This window comes from Borostomias antarcticus (genome assembly GCF_949987555.1).
Source record: "Borostomias antarcticus genome assembly, chromosome: 14".
Taxonomy (NCBI): domain Eukaryota; kingdom Metazoa; phylum Chordata; class Actinopteri; order Stomiiformes; family Stomiidae; genus Borostomias; species Borostomias antarcticus.
In genome coordinates this window covers 9,249,020-9,269,019 of record NC_140247.1, presented here as the reverse complement: position 1 = coordinate 9,269,019, position 20,000 = coordinate 9,249,020, and the positions used below count along the sequence as shown (strand labels likewise).

General features: G+C 53.4%; 1 protein-coding gene across 1 annotated transcript in view; it reads right to left on the bottom strand.

Moving 5' to 3' along the window:
• The window catches only part of LOC311317339 (inactive phospholipase C-like protein 2), a gene marked incomplete at both ends in the record, with an annotated part of 72,809 nt that overhangs the window by 15,894 nt on the left and 36,915 nt on the right, over nucleotides 1-20,000 (bottom strand). The window contains one exon of the mRNA XM_084448422.1: nucleotides 4,199-6,685. Within this exon, the coding sequence (XP_084304548.1) occupies nucleotides 4,199-6,685 (2,487 nt within the window). The remainder of the gene's footprint in view (nucleotides 1-4,198; nucleotides 6,686-20,000) is intronic.

The following is a 20,000-nucleotide window of genomic DNA, read 5'->3' as shown; positions in this document are numbered from 1 at the left end:
AGAGTGGCGGCGGTATTTGGGAATCCGTCCACACACTCGGCAGTGTGGGAAAGGCCGCCTCCCCCTCCGGCTGGTCCTCCGGCCTGGGAGAAAGACTCTCTTCTCCCCCCCGGAGGACGTGCTGTCATGGAGGGGCCCGCCAACCTTCCCGGAGGCAGAGAGGCCGGGAGGGGAGGCCAGAGAGGCCGGGAGGGGAGGCCAGAGAGGAGGGGGGTTGGGGGGCGCTTGCCAGGCATCTGTATGCGCGGCGTCAGCCGTGAGCAGCCGGCATGGCGAGACCAGCCACGGAGAGACCAGTCACAGAGAGACCAGCCACAGAGAGACCAGCCACGGAGAGACCAGTCACAGAGAGACCGTTCCACTAGAGAGGAGACAGGAGAGACCGTTCCACTAGAGAGCAGACAGGAGAGAGGGGCTATGCGTTCGCAGCACCGACTGGTGCATGGTGTCTGTGTGTGTGTGTGTGTGTGTGTCCAGCACGTGTTCGGCCTGTGAAACCCACACTTTGAGGATCTACAAATCCAGTTTGCAGAGCTACAAATCCAAATTAGAGGCGGGTGTTTTTAATTAACTCCCCCCCCCCCCCCCCCCCCAACCTCACCCATCAACATTCCCCAAATGAGAACTGCATGTCTGGTTACACTGCTGTTCTTGTCCCCCCCCCCGTCCCCCCCCCGTCCCCGGACCAGAGTGTGGAGCTGGAGTGAAGGAGGCGGGGCCGATACTGGCACGCTCGCCCAAACGGCCGTGCCTTGCCTCCTAGCTGAACCCCACCCCAACACCCACTGGGGGGGCTACTGCTCGACCCCCTGCTCGACCCCCATGGACCTCCCGCTAAAAGAAGAATCAAACAAACACAGCGCTGCTCTCTGCTCAGTCCGCCGGTAACGGCCGCCTCGCCCCTAGCCCCCACCCCGGATACGCCGGCTCTCCCGCCTGTTGTTGTTCAGAGTTGACCGCCGGTCAGCGAGTGCAGTCGGAAGAAAATCCCTCTCCGAGCTTAGTGAAATAAAGCGTGACTTCCATTAATCCCCATTCAATGCACATGAGCACTGTGCGTGCGTCTGTGACAGAGTGCATTATGGGTCGATTCTATGCGCCAAGAGCGATTATGCGTGAGCACGCGTCGGATGTGTGCGCACGCTGGCGTGAACGTGTGCACGCCCGGGCTTCTTAATGCTCTCGCTCATAATTGTACACCCCGTAGAGAGTGAGCGCTGCTTTGTGGAGGAGGTGGAAGTCTGTTCCCTCCTTTCTTCTCTCTGGCGTGTTAGTCTCGGGGGCGGGCGCCGTGCCGAAGCTGATCCCCGCGGGGGGGCCGGAAGCCGTCACAACAGGTGGTCCTAGTAGAATGGACAAGACAGGCGCTCTGGAGACTAGCCAAGCCAGAGCCAAATAATCTGCAGGAACCAGACCTACAAAACATTCACAACAAAACCCACGTCCATCTAATTAAAAACCTGTTTAAAATAACACATGTCCATGCATATATCAAATCTTCTCATCTTTGTACTTGTACTATATGAATGTACTTGTATCATTGCGACACTCATATGCCTCATATTCTAGAATGATTCCATTCTTAAACTATTATTACTATTGAGAATGAATCGTCAGTACAGAACACATTAATGTGTCAGAGATAACACATGGCTTGTCTGAGCTTTATTTCCAGGCTCGATAAGATTGATTTTATTCCAACTCGATCGTAGTTGGGATGTGTTAGCCTGGACTGACTCACAGTCACTGGCTCCACAACAAACCTTACCGAGGCCTGTTTAATCACACACCCTGACTCACATGCAAGCTAAGCCTCAAGGATTTCAGATTCTCTCAAGTATCTGTCATTAATCTTGTCTTCTTCAAAACAGATTGTGAAAACCACAAAAACACTTTTGTTAAGCCACCAAATATGGACAATGTGTCTTTTGTTTCCTTCTTGCACAAGGAACATCTGACCCAGTGCTAAGACAAACTGTCTATACTATATCGGCTGACTTCTCTGAAAAGGCTCGTCCCCATATCATACCCGCTAAGACTATAATTTAACAACATAACTACAACTCAAAATTATCGCCTCAATTTCACTTCTCGAACACAATAACCGTCTGTATCAGGAACCAAGGATGAAGCAAGGTCAGCATCCTCATTATGAATTTCCCACAAGAGAGGAATGTATGAGAGGGTGCCCCTCAGCGTCTTAAACACTCCCCCTTCTTGTCTGGTTGCGTCTGGCCTTTCCCTTGTCATGTTGTTACTGTAAGTGAAGGGTAAAGCTAAACCCAGGTCTTGCTAGCACAGCTCTCCACCAAGCTTCCCGGCTCTGAGGATCGACTGATAGGTCTGGCTGCGCGTCTGCAGGAACAGACAGGATTATCGACCAGGGGCTGTAATCAAAAGTGGATTAAGTTGGTATTAGGTATCTAGGAGCTAAAAGAACCGGGCTAAAAAAAAGTACAAGTAAAAAGAAAGTAGCTAGACTGAATTATCTATTTTCATTGAAAAAAACTCAAGACCATACTGGCCTACTACTGCCCTTAACTCACTTTCTGAATCTCTTGATGTCACTGTCTTTACTCCCTTGTTTAGTAAATGGAGAGACGTCGTGGTACAAATTGCAGCCAAGTGAATCATGCTGAGTATTGCCACAAGGTGACCTACCAAATGCCAACTTAGTAAAGTCCAACATTCAGACGTATATGTGGTACTTTGAGGGCGTCCAAATTCTCAGGCCGTGTGGTTCCAAACCACCTGTGCTACACACACTTCAGTTTTCCTCAGTTAAAAACCTTATGAACCTTTCACCTTTCAAAACATATTTGCGTTGCCGTTGAATTAAATCGTCACATAACATTGTGGTGAAAGGCTATTCATTAAGGGAGGAAATCCTTCCCCCATCACGAAAATGAGCTATTGTGTTGAAGGCAGCTACTGAGTCTGGAGATTCACTAAGAGGAGATTTAAATTCAGCCTGATCCGTTTTTCTGAATAAAAAGCAGAGGAAATGACTGCCAGTTTCCGATTATACTCAATAAGATGACTGGTTTAAAACGCCTATGAAACAACATGAGCTGATAAGCTAATCAGTCCTGAGAGTATGCGAGGAGCTACAAAGAGAGAGAAAAGAAAAAGGTGTGAGGGAAAATAGACAGGAAAGGCAAATTATATGAAGGAAACAATAAACAAAAGACAGCGAAGACTGTAAATCTAATAATGGAGCTGATGCTTTATTTTTCTACTTTTTAATTATCTTCCCTCAACTGCGGCTGCTCTTTTACTGATGAATCAAACCCAAGGCTGGGGTAAACCAAGCGTGGTTGATGAAGCTAAGGAGGCCATAACCCAACAGGGGTATAAAGCCCTGTCAACAGAAAATGGTTTTACATCAGACAGTCTCCTCATAAACGTTCTGAGTATACACCCAGAATAGATTATTTTGTTAAATCTGTCACCCAGACAACCGTCCACCAGTCCAAACCAGACAGCTGATGATATTCAAAGTACATAGGCCACGCAGTAAAAAGCTAGCTTTCCATTCCCATCACATGGCTGGTCGCGCAGGAGCCAAGCTTGACATCCTTCACAACAACATAAAATGACATGGTACAGTTTGACAGAAAAAAAGGTTTTCTCATGTCGAACAGTCGGTAAAAAAGAACTAACAGAGCATGAATGGCTGAATGATCATTGGGGAGTTGAACGCAACAGTTCAGAGAGCCTAGCAACACAGCCTTCCCCCCCTCAGGAATTCACCCTCCCTCCATAATCATTATACTAATCGCAAACCTCTTAATTGCACGGCTTTACCGGCGGTGTCCTTTTATTACTATTCTATTACAGCGTGTAAATAGAACACAATTAGTGACATGGTTCTATCCAAAGCAGCAGAGCTGAGCGGAGTCACATCTTCGTGTTTTTGTTCCTATTCACCGAGGAGCAAAGCAGACGCCAGTCTACCTACGAACTTCTTCACCGTTTTCCCCTTGCTTACTCGCTCCGAAGTGGGGTTCTTTTATCACTCATGAAAGCTCATCGGTTCTATCCAGACCATTTCCCCCAATAGTGAAATACAAGCTGAAAGAAACTCTGAAAAGAACAGCAGAACATCTCTAAACCATCCAGTGTTATGTCAGATACGAACGCGATGGAAAAACTATACAAGCGAAAACGAATATGATGAAGGCGCTCGCGCCCTTACCTGCACGTTCTCGCGGAGGTCCGTGGCCTCCCTCAGGGGCTGCGTGGAGGCCCTGAACAGCTCGTCCACCACCTTGATGCCCGTGGTCTTCGTGGAGGTATATTCCCTGGCTTTTCTGCCCTTCCTCACAGACAGGCCCCTCTTGTGGGCCTTGCCCCCACCCCGACGGTTGGTAATGGCCACGTGGACGAACAGGGTGGTGTTGGGGAGAAACTCTCCGGTCAGTGACTGCAGGGGGAGGTGTCTGTAGCCTGGCTGGAGACACTCGAAGGGGATGGTGTACTGGCCTATGAACTCGTCTCCTATGTAGTCGTCATCCAGCACCACAAAGCGCAGGGCGGCGAGCTCGGGCAGGTTGATCTGGAACTCGAAGCTCTCGTCGAAGATTGGGTTGTCGCCGTTCTGGGACACGGTCTTGGTCCGCTGTTCGGCGCAGTCGGCCGGGATTCCGTGCACCTCCACGTAGATGTAGGGCTCCACCACGTCCCCCTTGGCGGCAGAGCCCCGTGGCTTGGGCAGGTTCTGCCCGCTGATCACCTTGATGTGGAGGAGCTGTGCCGACACGCCCGGCAGGGACTCCCTGGCGTTGGCGCTGAAGTAGGACACCTCCTCTCTCATGATCGCCGGCCGCAGCACGTAGCCGCAGTTCCCGTTCTGTCGGAACCAGCCCAGGTTGAGGTCCATCATCAGGCCCGGCGTCTGGTAGTTCATGGCCACGATCTGGCAGCCGCACTTCCAGAAGTCCTGGGGGTTCATGTTGCTGGCGTCGATACGCATGGGCGTGGGGTAAACCCTGGAGAGGAACCGCTTGTTGTAGCACACAAAGTCCTCCGGGAACTCGTTAGAGAAGCGGGTGGCGTCCACCTCGTTAAAGGAGCACATTTCCCAGTATTTCTGGTCCCTCTTGGAGATCTCGAAATCCCTAAACTGTATGGACCTGCACAGGGAGACCAGGTCGGACAGTTCCTTGCACAGCCTCAGCCTTTTGAAGCCCAGGCCGTTGAGCTGGTCCTTATCGTCCACCCCGACCCTCCGGGACATCTCCAGGCCCTCTTCCTCGTCGGTCACCTCCCCCTCGGAGTCAGGGCAGCTGGGGGGCAGACGCTTACCCTTCAGGAGAATTTTGCCCCTGAGTTTCTCCGGGGAGGGCAGGTAGTGCTCCTCTGTGCTCGGGGGCTCCACGTACAACTTGTCCCCCAGGATCTTCTTGATGTGCTGGGCCATAACCCTCTGTTGGGGGACGCAGCAGTGGGTCACCAGACAAAGGATCAGGGGGTATTCGGAGCTCTCGAAGGCGTACTGGTTGATGATGTCCAAGACCTTGGAGAGGGCGAGCTGGGACGCCACGGAGCTACCGACGTACACCACCGGCTCGTTGTCCGGGCCGTCCCACGCTATGACCTCCAGGCTGCGGCAGCCCATCCTCAGCGCCCGGACGTAGCTGCTGATGTCGGATGAGCCCCAGAAGTGGTCCTCCAACAGGGAGGCGCTGTGCGAGGAGTTGATGTAGTAGTGGGAGAGCGGCTGGCTCATGTCCTGGCACACGCGCTTGTGCTGCGGGTCGAAGATGTGACACTCGGAGGAGAGGAGGTAGTGCGTGAAGCCGTCGATGGAGAGGTAGCCCCGTTCCCGGCCCTCGGCCGAGGGCTCGTACTTCTGGACCACGTCCCGGCACATGTCCTCCGTCACCCCCTCCGCGCCCTGTTCCACCTCCACGAACAACATCAGGTCCTTGCTGTCCAGGTACTCCTTGTTGCTGGAGAACTGCACCAGCAGGAAGAAGATCTCCGGCCGCGTGCACAGCTCGCAGTAGGCCTCGACAAAGGTGTCCATGTTGATGTCTTCGCCGTACTGGTCCTTGGCCTTCTGGAGCTCCTTGAACTTGAGCTCTATCCTGGACTCCTTCATGCCAGGGTTCAGACCCTTGATGATCTGGGTGGCCCTGAACAGGTCGATGTGGCCGTCCTTCTCCATGTCGGCCAGCTCGAACACCGAGCCGATCCAGGAGGTGCGCAGGCTGGGCTGGTTGGGCTCTGCCGCGTCCACCGCGTGCCTCCCGTAGGAGACCAGGTACCTCAGGCCCATCACCCAGGTGCTGACCACATCTGCCGTGCTGGCCACGAGGTCCAGGGACTCATAGTTGTCCCCGTAGATGATTGAGAAGGCGCACTCTTCGGGGAACTGGTCCGACAGGCCGTTGCTGCGCAGGACGGGGGTCTTCTTCCCCAGGCGGACCTCCTTGATGCTCTTGATCTCCAGCTTGGCCTTCTCCGAGTCCTTCTTGGACGGCTCCCAGCGCAGCCAGCGCATGTCGGGGTCCAGCAGGAAGTAACGGTTGTACATGCGGGAGTTGGAGCGCACCTTCTTCATCTCGCAGCCCTCCATCATGAAGGCCATGCAGGCGGCGGTGCTGTTGATCTTCCGGTCGCTGGGCATGGAGCTGAAGGACACGGTCTTCTTCCTCACCTGCCGCTGCTTGGAGCCGTCCTGTAGATGGAGACAAGACAGAAAGAGGGAGAAAGAAAACCGATTGAGAATATTCCAGAAATCAGAACACAAATGATCAAATCCAGGTCTCCCGCTTGCAGAGATTAGACCATGAGGACATTCTTGTGGTCTGAAAAGTGACAAGTTCAAAGGGCTACCTTATCAAGAGAGCATAGTTCCAAACCACATCTGCTACACACACACACAGACACACACACACAGACACACAACAGATTCATGGCTATCTGAACTGCCATTACATAAGCTGGAGCGTAAAAAATGATCAGCACTCCATTCATCGCAAACAAGACTTTGCACCTAGATTGATGTGTAGACCCTAGACAGTGGGTCTTAAATCTAAACGCAGACTGTCCCTGCGCTGGCAGGTAAAGATGGGGGGGGGGGGGGCGTTGATTTACCTCTCAGTGGGCCGTACCGAAACCCCACCGCTCTGACAAACCGCATTAACTACCTGCCATCAAATCCACCATAATCAACCACTCATCAGTCATTTGGTTTTCATATGCCTCCCTCTGACCCGAAACCCTCCTCACACACACACCCCTCCCCCGACGACCCCCTGGGGGCGTAGTCATTAGACGGGACGGGGCGCCGGATGCGCCCCCCCGCTGTGCCTGCTCCGCGCTCTGACACATGACGGCTCGCTCGACAACAACACACCATGTTCTAAATAGATTCAAAGGACTCCATTGTACTGATTTAGACTTACCGACCGTTATAGACAAGAGCTGTTAAGATACTCGGATGCGAGTTTTAAAACAGGTTCTCTCTCACGTTGTCTCATTATTCAAATCTCAAGTTTACATTGCTTAACTTGGTGTGAAGGCAGAGCATCACCAACTGTTTCCCTCAAAGACAAATGGTAATATACAGTAATGAATGCCATATGAGGCCTGGATCATTTTAAGAGAGCAGCATTCAGTGTAATGATAGGGCATTGGACGGTGGATACCATTGGATGCCATTTCAGCTTGGCTGAGGTTTCAACAGTTTCTTTTCTCAACACAGCCGCGGGCCTGGCAAACAATGTTACAACTGACTGCACCTTTTGAATACAAATGGTACTCGTTAAATATGTATATGGGCAACTCCATAGTAAGACACTGTTGGCTAAGCGAACCAGAGAGAAAGAGAAAGGGTAGAGAGAAAGAGAGAGAGAAAGGGGGAGAGAGAGAGAGAGAGAGATAGAGAGAGAGAGAGAGGGAGAGAGAGAGGGAGAGAGAGAGATCGGAACCAGAATTTGGTTATTTGCAAAGTACATTTTCACATACGGTACTAGGAATTTGACTCAGACCCTGGACACTGGCCTGATGGCTATATTTGGGGGTCCTGGTAATCCTGAGTAGAGCCTGCCTCAGAGTGCAGACACACCCCTGATCGGGGTCCTGGTAATCCTGAGTAGAGCCTGCCTCAGAGTGCAGACACACCCCTGACCGGGGTCCTGGTAATCCTGAGTAGAGCCTGCCTAAGAGACACATCCCTGATGGGGGTCCTGGTAATCCTGAGTACAGCCTGCCTCAGAGACACATCCCTGATCGGGGTCCTGGTAATCCTGAGTAGAGCCTGCCTCAGAGTGCAGACACACCCCTGATCGGGAGATCAAGAATCAGTCGTCACTCAGAGACGGAATTGAGATGTTCTCACCCCCCAAAAAAGATAAAGTAGACATTTTATTTTTAAGAGGGTTTTGTGAGAGAACTCTAACATCAGTCCGATAACGCCGGCACCGAGAAGGGTTAGGGTTAGAGACACACTGAGTGGGAACTCCGAATCACCGGCAGACTTAATCGAAATCTTTCCTTTGTGTTAAAAACTCTTGACTGTGTGTTGCCGGGGGTGGAGGGGGGGGGGTCGGGTCGGGGGTCCTGAGGTGATAGAGGAGGGTGTGTGTGTCGTGTCCCCCCCCCCCCCCCCTGAGGACAACAGCTGCCTGTACAGGCCTGATGGATCCTCTCGGAGCGTGGTTCGGCCACGGCCCCAGAGAAGCGCCCCGGGGCCATCCATCTCCCACCTGACAGGCCGGAGCAGATGACGCCCGACGTGACACCACGATTAATGAGCGCCGCTTGACACGAAGCCTGCGAAAACACGGAATCATCGCTCTCCTGCTTTGCCCTTGTTCAGTGACCTCCGTGTCGTTTTCCTACATACCTGTACAAGCACGGCTCATCCTCGCATACATTCATAACTCCTCAACAGGATTACCAGATATTTTGAATATTGTATGGAACATAAAGCCTGAAAAAAAACGAAAAGGCATCATCTCTGGAAGAAAAGTAAAAAAAATAAAAAAAAAATTGGTTGGTCGGTTATGGACTCTGCAGTCTCTCAGAACCAGATGAATAACTACAGGGCCTGGACCACCCAGAACCGAGGATGGCACAGCTGGTGGTAAATGACAGCCCGGAGTGGCCAACAGCGCGGGCCTGTCAGCGCCACCGGGTCACACCGTGGGGACAGTACCAGGGGGGCAATAAAAAATAAAGGTGAGTGTTTATTCAACCCCCTTTCCAAGAAACTCTACGCATTTATATCCAGTTGCTTTGAGAGTCGGTGCCAGGAATGGCCAGAGCCAGGAATCACCATGGCATAGTAAAAACATGGAGCACATCCAGGACAAAATCAACCATATTGGTTCAGCTGGGGGGGCAATGAGCTCTACCGCCCTACCAGAACGGGGCTATGCCGACCACTTCACACACAGAGAGAGAGAGAGAGAGAGAATGTGTGTGTGTGTGTGTTTGTGAGAGAGACAGACAGAGTGAGTTAGAGAGAGTGTGTGTTAGAGAGAGTGTGTGTGTTTGTGTGTGAGAGAGAGACAGATAGACAGAGAGTGAGGAAGAGAGAGTGTGTGTGAGAGAGAGAGAGAGAGAGAGAGAGAGAGAGTGGAATTACATACCACCGCATCATCACACACCCTGCACAGCCCCCCCCTCCGCTCCCCCCCCCCCCCCCCCCCCCCCAGTGCCCACATCGATGGGGCTGGAGGCCACAATTATGATCTCTCGTTTCACCCCCCTCCCGCACTCTTTAATCTCGCCATCTTCCCGGTACCCGCCCCTCTTCTCTGCTCCACACATGAGAGGAAACCGGAGGCGCCCACTCAAGACGGCGGTCGCGGGGGCTATTTCAAACCCCGGAACCCGAAACGAGGCGCGCTGCTCCTCTCCTCTCCTCTCCTTCCCCCTCCTCCCAGGGGCTAATTTCGGTGTGGGGCGGAGAAGAGGAGAGGCCGGCTGGTCGACCAAAAGGCCAACGCTGTGGGAAAGTGTGATGAAAGCTCCCCGGGAAGCAAAGCAGATCCCGGAGGGAGGGTGGGAGGAAGGGAGGGAGGGATGGCGGCGTCGAGGGGGAGGGCGGCGGACAGGCCTGATCGTTTCCAGGCCTCCTTCGGGGGAAGCGGCGTCATTGCGGAAGGTCGAAGGTCGCACGGCTAATCTCGCGTCTCATTATCGGACCCCCGCCACGGCGTTCTAATTAGCCGGGGCCCCACGGCAGGATGACAAGCTGTTGCTTTCTCTCTCTCTCTCTCTCTCTCACACACACACTAGGGCTGTCAAAAGTGCCATGAAATTGAGTTAGAATATATTTGAATTCATTTAGTAGAGTTCAAACGATATTCGAATTTATATGTTTGTTTTTTTTAAAGGTTTTTCATGAATATAATAGCCTAATAAAATAACCCTTGACTGTAATATTGTACTGTGAACACTGTTACCCCTCGCTGTGTTTTTTTGACAGTGCAGGAAATTAATGTTTCGTGCATGAACACGATTCGCTGCATAATTTTTGATAAATTATATATTATTTATAAATATTACAATATTCGAACTCTCAAATTTAGGTTCGAGCTTATTTTAAAAAAAAGATATTCGATTTTTTTTCGAACTTCGATTTTTTTTGACAGCTCTCTCTCTCTCGCCCCACTCTCTCTCTCGCCCCACCCCCTCTCTCGCCCCACCCCCTCTCTCGCCCCACCCCCTCTCTCGCCCCACCCCCCCGGCTCTTTTGTCGGTCTGTCCAACAGCTCACGTCGGTCCGTCGGTCCCGGCGGGTCAGCCCAGCTGTGGCGGCGCCGTTGCCGGGGCGACGGGGGTATTTGGGTCGGGCGTGGAGTCGAGGGCGGGGTCCTGACGGGAGAGTGATACTGATGCGGACGGGCGAGCTCGAGGTGCGCTCCGTGAAACAAACAGCCCCCCCCCCCCCCCTCTCCGTCGACCACCAGTCGCCACGCCCTACCGAGGCGGGGGTGGGGGGAAGGCAATTAGTGTGACACGACGCCCGAGGCGGCTAGTTTTACATTTCAGTAGATGATAAGGAATATGGAGCGTCGCTGGGCTGAACTCCTGACCCACAGCTCCGGGGGGGGGGGGGCGTCTGGACAGGTGGGTGAGGGGCGCACGCTCATCTCCATCCTCTGATTTCGGCTCTCAAATTCCCCAACCTGCTCGTTAGTATCCAGCCTCCAGCATCCCTCCAGACACCCCCACCCAGGAATGCACAAACGCTCGAAGGGCTGGATTCTGCCCTCCCCTTGTCTTGCGTGTGTGTGTGTGTGTGTGGAATGTCAGGAGCGTTAAGCACCCCCCAGGGCTGCCCCGTGAGCCTGACCCCTCCCAGCTGAAGGCCGGCGCGCGGAGCCGGATGAATACAAGACCTGGGACGTCCTTCCACAAGCGGAAAAACAAAACACCAACAAGTCCGTACGGTTCTACTGTATGAACGCTACGGGAACGCTCTGCTAAATCCCCCTGGAGGGGGGGTGGACACTAGGGTTGCAAATTCTAGGCACGTCTCTGAATTGATCATTGGTAATGTTAACGATCAATTAATCGATTAATTGTAATTAAAATACCCAAATTTCCAAACAATACCAAACACGTTTTTTTTCTCAATCAACGCTTTATTATGGACGGACTGGGTTATTTTTCTCTGCCTGCTGCGCGTCACAACTCCTCCTCGCAAACACTGAGCCGATGGTGGGTTTGCTGCCGGTGAGACGAGGAGGAGAGACGATTTAGTGAACATCCTTCGAGTGATAGAGCATTGCCTCATTTGTCAAAATACGCCGCTGTTGATTTCTCTGCGTTTGTCTCGCGATGGCCGATCCAGCTCTGGTCCGCTCTGGTCCGTAGACCGCCGGTAGACCGTGACTGAGCCACAGCGCCGTTGGGGGGGGGGGGGGGGGGGGGAGGGATGACGTCCTCTTTCCTGTGATGAGTCACTGGGGGGGGGGGGGAGCAGACGAGGGGATCGGAGCATGAAAGCCCCACGGACAGAGACACCCAGACGACAAGGCACGGCTACGCTTCACAGGCCAGAACACAGGCAGACAGGATGAGACAGAACGACAGACAGACAGACAAAGACAGACAGACAGACGAGACGGATAGAGTGAGGTAGGCAGAAACAGAGATGGACAGAGAAGACGCCAGGCAGGGAGGCAGACAGAGAGACAGGTAGAGAGACAGATACCAGACAGAGAGACAGGTAGAGAGACAGATACCAGACAGAGAGACAGGCAGAGAGACAGATACCAGACAGAGAGACAGACACCAGGCAAGAAGGCAGACAGGCAGGCAGAGAGACAGACACCAAGAGAGAGAGAGAGAGACAGACACAGAGAGAGAGAGAGACAAACAGAGAGACAGACACCAAGAGAGAGAGAGAGAGACAGACACAGAGAGAGAGACACAGAGAGAGAGAGAGACAAACAGAGAGACTTGCCCAGAGCCGTCGCCTCTTTCACAACTGTTCCTCTAATCTTTCACATGACGGCCACACCCTGCTACACACTAACACACCTCTCTCTCTCCCTGCACCTCTCAACCACACCCTGCTACACCCTAACACACCTCACTCTCTCCCTGCACCTCTCAACCACACCCTGCTACACCCTAACACACCTCACTCTCTCCCTGCACCTCTCAACCACACCCTGCTACACACTAACACACCTCACTCTCTCCCTGCACCTCTCAACCACACCCTGCTACACACTAACACACCTCTCTCTCTCCCTGCACCTCTCAACCACACCCTGCTACACCCTAACACACCTCACTCTCTCCCTGCACCTCTCAACCACACCCTGCTACACCCTAACACACCTCCCTCTCTCCCTGCACCTCTCAACCACACCCTGCTACACCCTAACACACCTCCCTCTCTCCCTGCACCTCTCAACCACACCCTGCTACACCCTAACACACCTCACTCTCTCCCTGCACCTCTCAACCACACCCTGCTACACCCTAACACACCTCACTCTCTCCCTGCACCTCTCAACCACACCCTGCTACACCCTAACACACCTCACTCTCTCCCTGCACCTCTCAACCACACCCTGCTACACCCTAACACACCTCACTGTCTCGGTGAGGGGGCTAGAGAAAACTACACACAAGTGGGCATTATTGTGTGTGTGTGTGTGTGTGTGTGTGTGTGTGCGCGTGTGAGAGTCTGTGTCTATTTGCGCAGTGGAGTTTGTGAATGTGCCCAATTATCCAGCCAGATCAGTAGAACCTGTGATGTTCTTTCAGTCTTGCGTTTACCCAGGAACCTTCAACACAAAATGCAAACAATGCACTCATTACCAGACCACTGAGTCACTCAATTCCATTGACCTGCAACGCCAATGCATAACAGGAGAGAATTATGGCCTCTTCTAAATTTGTCAGTTACAACAATAGCCTGTGTGAAAGGCACATTTATATTTTTTACTATCCATCATGAAATATCAATACATGGCAGCGCATTGGCAGTGGAGGGGGGTGGAGGGGGGCGGGGCGGCCATCAATCAGGAGCCGTCTGTGGGAGCGCGTATTCCTGGGACGAGCGTTCCCCTTCTTCGTGGTAGCTGTATTTCATCCGCCTCACTTCCCTGTTTGACTTCTTTCGAACCACCGTTTCCAAAGGGGTCAATTACATGCCATCTTAGAGCTCCCTGTGTGTGTGTGTGTGTGTGTGTGTATGTGTGCGGTGTGTGTGTGCGGTGCAGTGTGTGTGTGTGTGTGGTGTGTGTGTGTGCGCTGTGTGTGTGTGCGTGGTGTGTGTGTGTGTGGTGTGTGTGTGCGGTGTGTGTGTGCGGTGTGTGTGTATAACAGGAGAGAGAGCCCTCCGTATCAGACTGTGCAGGTCAAATTGTCGTGTTGTCCTGCTGTCCCTCACTCTTGGTCTCTCAACCCGCTGCGTGGTCTCTTGGTCTCTCCCTGTGTTGGTCTCTCAACCCGCTGCGTGGTCTCTTGGTCTCTCCCTGTGTTGGTCTCTCAACCCGCTGCGTGGTCTCTTGGTCTCTCCCTGTGTTGGTCTCTCAACCCGCTGCGTGGTCTCTTGGTCTCTCCCTGTGTTGGTCTCTCAACCCGCTGCGTGGTCTCTTGGTCTCTCCCTGTGTTGGTCTCTCAACCCGCTGCGTGGTCTCTTGGTCTCTCCCTGTGTTGGTCTCTCAACCCGCTGCGTGGTCTGTTGGTCTCTCCCTGTGTTGGTCTCTCAACCCGCTGCGTGGTCTCTTGGTCTCTCCCTCTGTTGGTCTCTCAACCCGCTGCGTGGTCTCTCTCTTGGTCTCTCCCTGTGTTGGTCTCTCAACCCGCTGCGTGGTCTCTTGGTCTCTCCCTGTGTTGGTCTCTCAACCCGCTGCGTGGTCTCTTGGTCTCTCCCTGTGTTGGTCTCTCAACCCGCTGCGTGGTCTGTTGGTCTCTCCCTGTGTTGGTCTCTCAACCCGCTGCGTGGTCTCTTGGTCTCTCCCTGTGTTGGTCTCTCAACCCGCTGCGTGGTCTCTTGGTCTCTCCCTGTGTTGGTCTCTCAACCCGCTGCGTGGTCTGTTGGTCTCTCCCTGTGTTGGTCTCTCAACCCGCTGCGTGGTCTGTTGGTCTCTCCCTGTGTTGGTCTCTCAACCCGCTGCGTGGTCTCTTGGTCTCTCCCTGTGTTGGTCTCTCAACCCGCTGCGTGGTCTCTTGGTCTCTCCCTGTGTTGGTCTCTCAACCCGCTGCGTGGTCTCTTGGTCTCTCCCTGTGTTGGTCTCTCAACCCGCTGCGTGGTCTGTTGGTCTCTCCCTGTGTTGGTCTCTCAACCCGCTGCGTGGTCTGTTGGTCTCTCCCTGTGTTGGTCTCTCAACCCGCTGCGTGGTCTGTTGGTCTCTCCCTGTGTTGGTCTCTCAACCCGCTGCGTGGTCTCTTGGTCTCTCCCTGTGTTGGTCTCTCAACCCGCTGCGTGGTCTCTTGGTCTCTCCCTGTGTTGGTCTCTCAACCCGCTGCGTGGTCTCTTGGTCTCTCCCTGTGTTGGTCTCTCAACCCGCTGCGTGGTCTCTTGGTCTCTCCCTGTGTTGGTCTCTCAACCCGCTGCGTGGTCTCTTGGTCTCTCCCTGTGTTGGTCTCTCAACCCGCTGCGTGGTCTCTTGGTCTCTCCCTGTGTTGGTCTCTCAACCCGCTGCGTGGTCTCTTGGTCTCTCCCTGTGTTGGTCTCTCAACCCGCTGCGTGGTCTCTTGGTCTCTCCCTGTGTTGGTCTCTCAACCCGCTGCGTGGTCTCTTGGTCTCTCCCTGTGTTGGTCTCTCAACCCGCTGCGTGGTCTCTTGGTCTCTCCCTGTGTTGGTCTCTCAACCCGCTGCGTGGTCTCTTGGTCTCTCCCTGGTCTCTTGGTCTCTCCCTGTGTTAGGTAACTGCTCTCATGTTCTGCACGGCTAGTTCTCTCACACCCTCTCCACACTGGCGCAGTACGGTCGACGCTTCCCAGACTAATAACGACTGAAATAATATAATAATATACACACACGGTCTAAATAATATAATAATACACACACGGTCTAATCCTCTGAGTGTGAGAGAGGGAATAATGAGTGAGCGAGGAAGAGAGAGTGATAGAGGGGAGGGAGAGAGAGAGAGAGAGAGATAGAGGAGAAGAAGAGAGAGAGTGATATAGGAGAGGGAGAGAGAGAGGATAGGAAGAGAGAGAGAGTGATAGAGGGGAGGAAGAGAGAGAGTGATAGAGAGGAAGAGAGAGAGTGAGAGGGGAGGAAGAGAGAGTGATAAAGAGGAAGAGAGAGAGTGATAAAGAGGAAGAGAGAGTGATAAAGAGGAAGAGAGAGAGTGATAAAGAGGAAGAGAGAGAGTGATAAAGAGGAAGAGAGAGTGAGAGAAGAGGAAGAGAGAGTGATAAAGAGGAAGAGAGAGAGTGATAGAGAAGAGGAAGAGAGTGATAGAGGAGAGGAAGAGAGAGAGTGATAGAGTAGAGGAAGAGAGAGAGTGATAAAGGAGAGGAAGAGAGAGAGTGATAGAGGAGAGGAAGAGAGAGAGTGATAGAGAAGAGGAAGAGAGAGAGTGACAGAGGGGCAGTTCCTATAGCTCAGCAGGTAGAGCAGCCGGCTGGGGATCCCAAGGTCCCCGGTTCGATCCCGGCTTCCACAGCGTGCCGAAGCGTCTTTGAACAAGACGCTGACATGCGGCACCTAGTACTGTCGCCTCATAGCAAGAAGGTTCCTGGGTCTTTCTATGCGGAGTTCGCATTTTCTCCCTGCATTCGCAAGGGTTGCCTCCGTAAAGAACCCAATATGAAAAAAACATGCAGGAGAACAGATCTCTAACGCCGTCAGTCCCTGACGAAGACGGACAGGAGCGCTTGGTTGGTCCCCGGGCACGTCCCAGCATGCACGCTGCCTACCATCCTAATCCGGGCTGCCCTTGGGGGAAGGACAACGAGACGGGTGAAGAGCAGAGACAAATTTCATCAGTGGGCACTTCTGTCACTGTGTGTCACATCAATGTGTGCTGTGAGATAAGAGATTGCAGGTATTTGCCTCACATTCGTCCTTCTGTCACTCGTCCTTCTGTCACTTGTCCTTCTGTCACTCGTACTGTCACTTGTACTCTGCGCTTCACTGAGCCGATTTAACGCTCGATTTTATCAGCTCCTGATACAAACAAGTGACAAACGCAGACAGACACCAGGCCTGTCAGCTTATCGTTCTGACGTTCCTAAACTCTCTGGTACCCGTCACTGCCATCCATTAATAGGGATCTTTCCCGCTAAATGTTTTCGCCCATCACAGGACATTGTTTCCACATGGCCTAGCCTGACGTTTAATCTCATCACGGCATTATCTATTCCACTCATGACTCGTGAAGGACGACATGTTTTGACACACTGGAGGTTGTGGATGAGGTTGTGGATGAGGTTGCGGATGATGTGCAAACACGCGGCTGTTTGTTCGGTTCCGTCCAGCTGACTTCTGATGGAGGACCGTTTGTTGACGCTGGAACGTCAACATCGGTGTCGTCTCTCCCGTTCCGAACCCTCGGCCGGCTTCGACGCGCGCGTCATGCGCCGCCGCCATAAAGAGATCTGACTGATCCCGGGAAACGATTAAGGAGGAGGAGTCACGCCGCGGTCCCCGGCTGCCACCTCGCAGGAAATGATCTATCGCTGGCGGGATAGTGTCTGTGATGGTGGGGGGGGGGGGGGGGGGGTGATGGGGTGGGGGGGGGGCGGGGCGTGTTGGGCTTCCACGATCCTGTTTCCTGTTGTCTCTAACAGGCGGTCTTTCTTGATCTACAGTAATACTCCTGTCAGACCAGCTCTGTTGTGATGTCATGACTGTGTGTGTGTGTGTGTGTGTGTGTGTGTGTGTGTGTGTGTGTGTGGAGGTGGAGCGTATGTTTATCAGAGGTAACAGACAGGAGGGGGGGAAGGCAGCGCTGATGAACAGGAAATGTCATCCTGCCCGTAACACACGACTGATCCTCCCATCACACAGATAACACCTGCCTCTGATCTGAGAACACACATAATAACACCTGCCTCTGATCTGAGAACACACATAATAACACCTGCCTCTGATCTGAGAACACACATAATAACACCTGCCTCTGATCTGAGAACACACATAATAACACCTGCCTCTGATCTGAGAACACACATAATAACACCTGCCTCTGATCTGAGAACACGGATAAGACCTGCCTCTGATCTGAGAACACATAAGACCTGCCTCTGATCTGAGAACACATAAGACCTGCCTCTGATCTGAGAACAGAGATAAGACCTGCCTCTGATCTGAGAACAGAGATAAGACCTGCCTCTGATCTGAGAACAGATAACACCTGCCTCTGATCTGAGAACAGAGATAAGACCTGCCTCTGATCTGAGAACAGATAACACCTGCCTCTGATCTGAGAACAGAGATAAGACCTGCCTCTGATCTGAGAACAGAGATAAGACCTGCCTCTGATCTGAGAACAGATAACACCTGCCTCTGATCTGAGAACAGAGATAAGACCTGCCTCTGATCTGAGAACACATAACACCTGCCTCTGATCTGAGAACACATAAGACCTGCCTCTGATCTGAGAACACAGATAAGACCTGCCTCTGATCTGAGAACAGAGATAAGACCTGCCTCTGATCTGAGAACAGAGATAAGACCTGCCTCTGATCTGAGAACACAGATAAGACCTGCCTCTGATCTGAGAACACAGATAAGACCTGCCTCTGATCTGAGAACAGAGATAAAGAGGGGAGTCAAAGAGGGGAGTCAAAGTGGGGAGTCAGGGTGGGGAGTCAGAGTTAGAGTGGGGAGTCAGAGAGGGGAGTCAGAGAGGGGAGTCAGAGTCGGAGTGGGGAGTCACAGAGGGGAGTCAGAGAGGGGAGTCAGGGTCGGAGTGGGGAGTCAGAGAGGGGAGTCAGAGAAGGGAGTCAAGAGTCAGAGAGGGGAGTCAAGAGTCAGAGAGGGGAGTCAGAGAAGGGAGTCAGAGTCAGAGAGGGGAGTCAGAGTCAGAGAAGAGAGTCAGAGTCAGAGAGGGGAGTCAGAGTGGGGAGTCAGAGAGGGGAGTCAGAGTGGGGAGTCAGAGAGGGGAGTCAGAGTCGGAGTGGGGAGTCGGAGCTCCAACTGCAGCTGCGTACGAAGCCTCCCTCTCCGGCTATAAATAAACGCCTCGCGGGTCGGAGCGATGGCGGCGTTCCTCTGGCGCGCCCACCGCCTCGCTCGCCCCGTCCCCCGGCATCCCGAATGCCTCGCCTGGTCCGCGGCGCCCGTCCTAACCTTGACGGCGGGGGGGGGGGGGGAGGGGGAGATGGGGTGTGCTCCCGTCACAGGAGAGCTGTACAGCTGCAATACAGTATACATCCACTCCTCCTCTCCTCTCTCCCCTACTCCCCGGCTGGGACCACGTACGTGTGTGTGTGTGTGTGTGTGTGTGTGTGTGTGTGTGTGTGTGTGTGTGTGTGTGTGTGCGCGCGGGGGGGGATAGATGTCCCGGGCGATCGTCTCGGTGCAGGTCTCTCTGCCGCTACGGCGCGGACGCGAGCGCCGTCTTTTTCGAGGTCGCCGCGAACGCCGGATTAATGTACTCTAGCTAGGGTACACGCTGTGCCGTACGTGTACCTCCATCTATTCTGGTCCCTCGCTACAGCCGAACACACACACACACACACACATACAGTAGTACCCCCCCGCTACACACAGTACGCTACACACTCCCACACACTGTGTGTGCTACATTCTCTCAGTGAGCAATGCAAGAACAGGGCTGAGATGCTATTGAGAGAGGAGGAGGAGGAGGAGGAGGAGAGGGAGAGGAGGAGGAGAGGGAGAGGAGGAGGAGGGAGAGGAGGAGGAGGGGGAGGAGGGTGTCATCTATGCCGATGACACCCAACTGGTTCTGTCATTTCCCCCTTCTGATACAGAAGTGGAGACACGCATAGCTGGGTGCTTGGCTGACATTTCGGAGTGGATGACGACACATCACCTCAAGCTCAATCTGGACAAGACTGAGCTGCTGTTCCTCCCGGGGAAGGGCTGTCCGCACCGGGACCTGGCCATCACCATTGAAGACACAGTGGTGACCCCGACTCGGACTGCGAGGAATCTGGGTGTGACCCTGGATGACCAACTGTCATTTTCCTCACATGTCACATCCGTCACACGTTCCTGCAGATTCATGCTCTACAACATCAGGAGGATTCGCCCTTTCCTCACTAATGAAACGGCGCAGGTACTCATCCAGGCCCTGGTCATCTCCCGCCTGGACTACTGCAACTCCCTCCTCGCGGGGGCACCGGCGTCAGCCATTAAACCTCTGGAACTTGTCCAGAAAGCTGCTGCTCGCCTGGTGTTCAACCACCCCAAATTCTCCCACACAACTTCCCTCCTCCGTTCCCTACACTGGCTCCCTGTAGCGGCTCGCATCCAGTTTAAAACTCTGGCGCTAACCTACAGGGCAATGAAAGGAACAGCCCCCTCCTACCTCCAGGCCATGGTCAAACCTTACATCCCCTCCCGACCACTACGCTCTGCTACCTCGGGG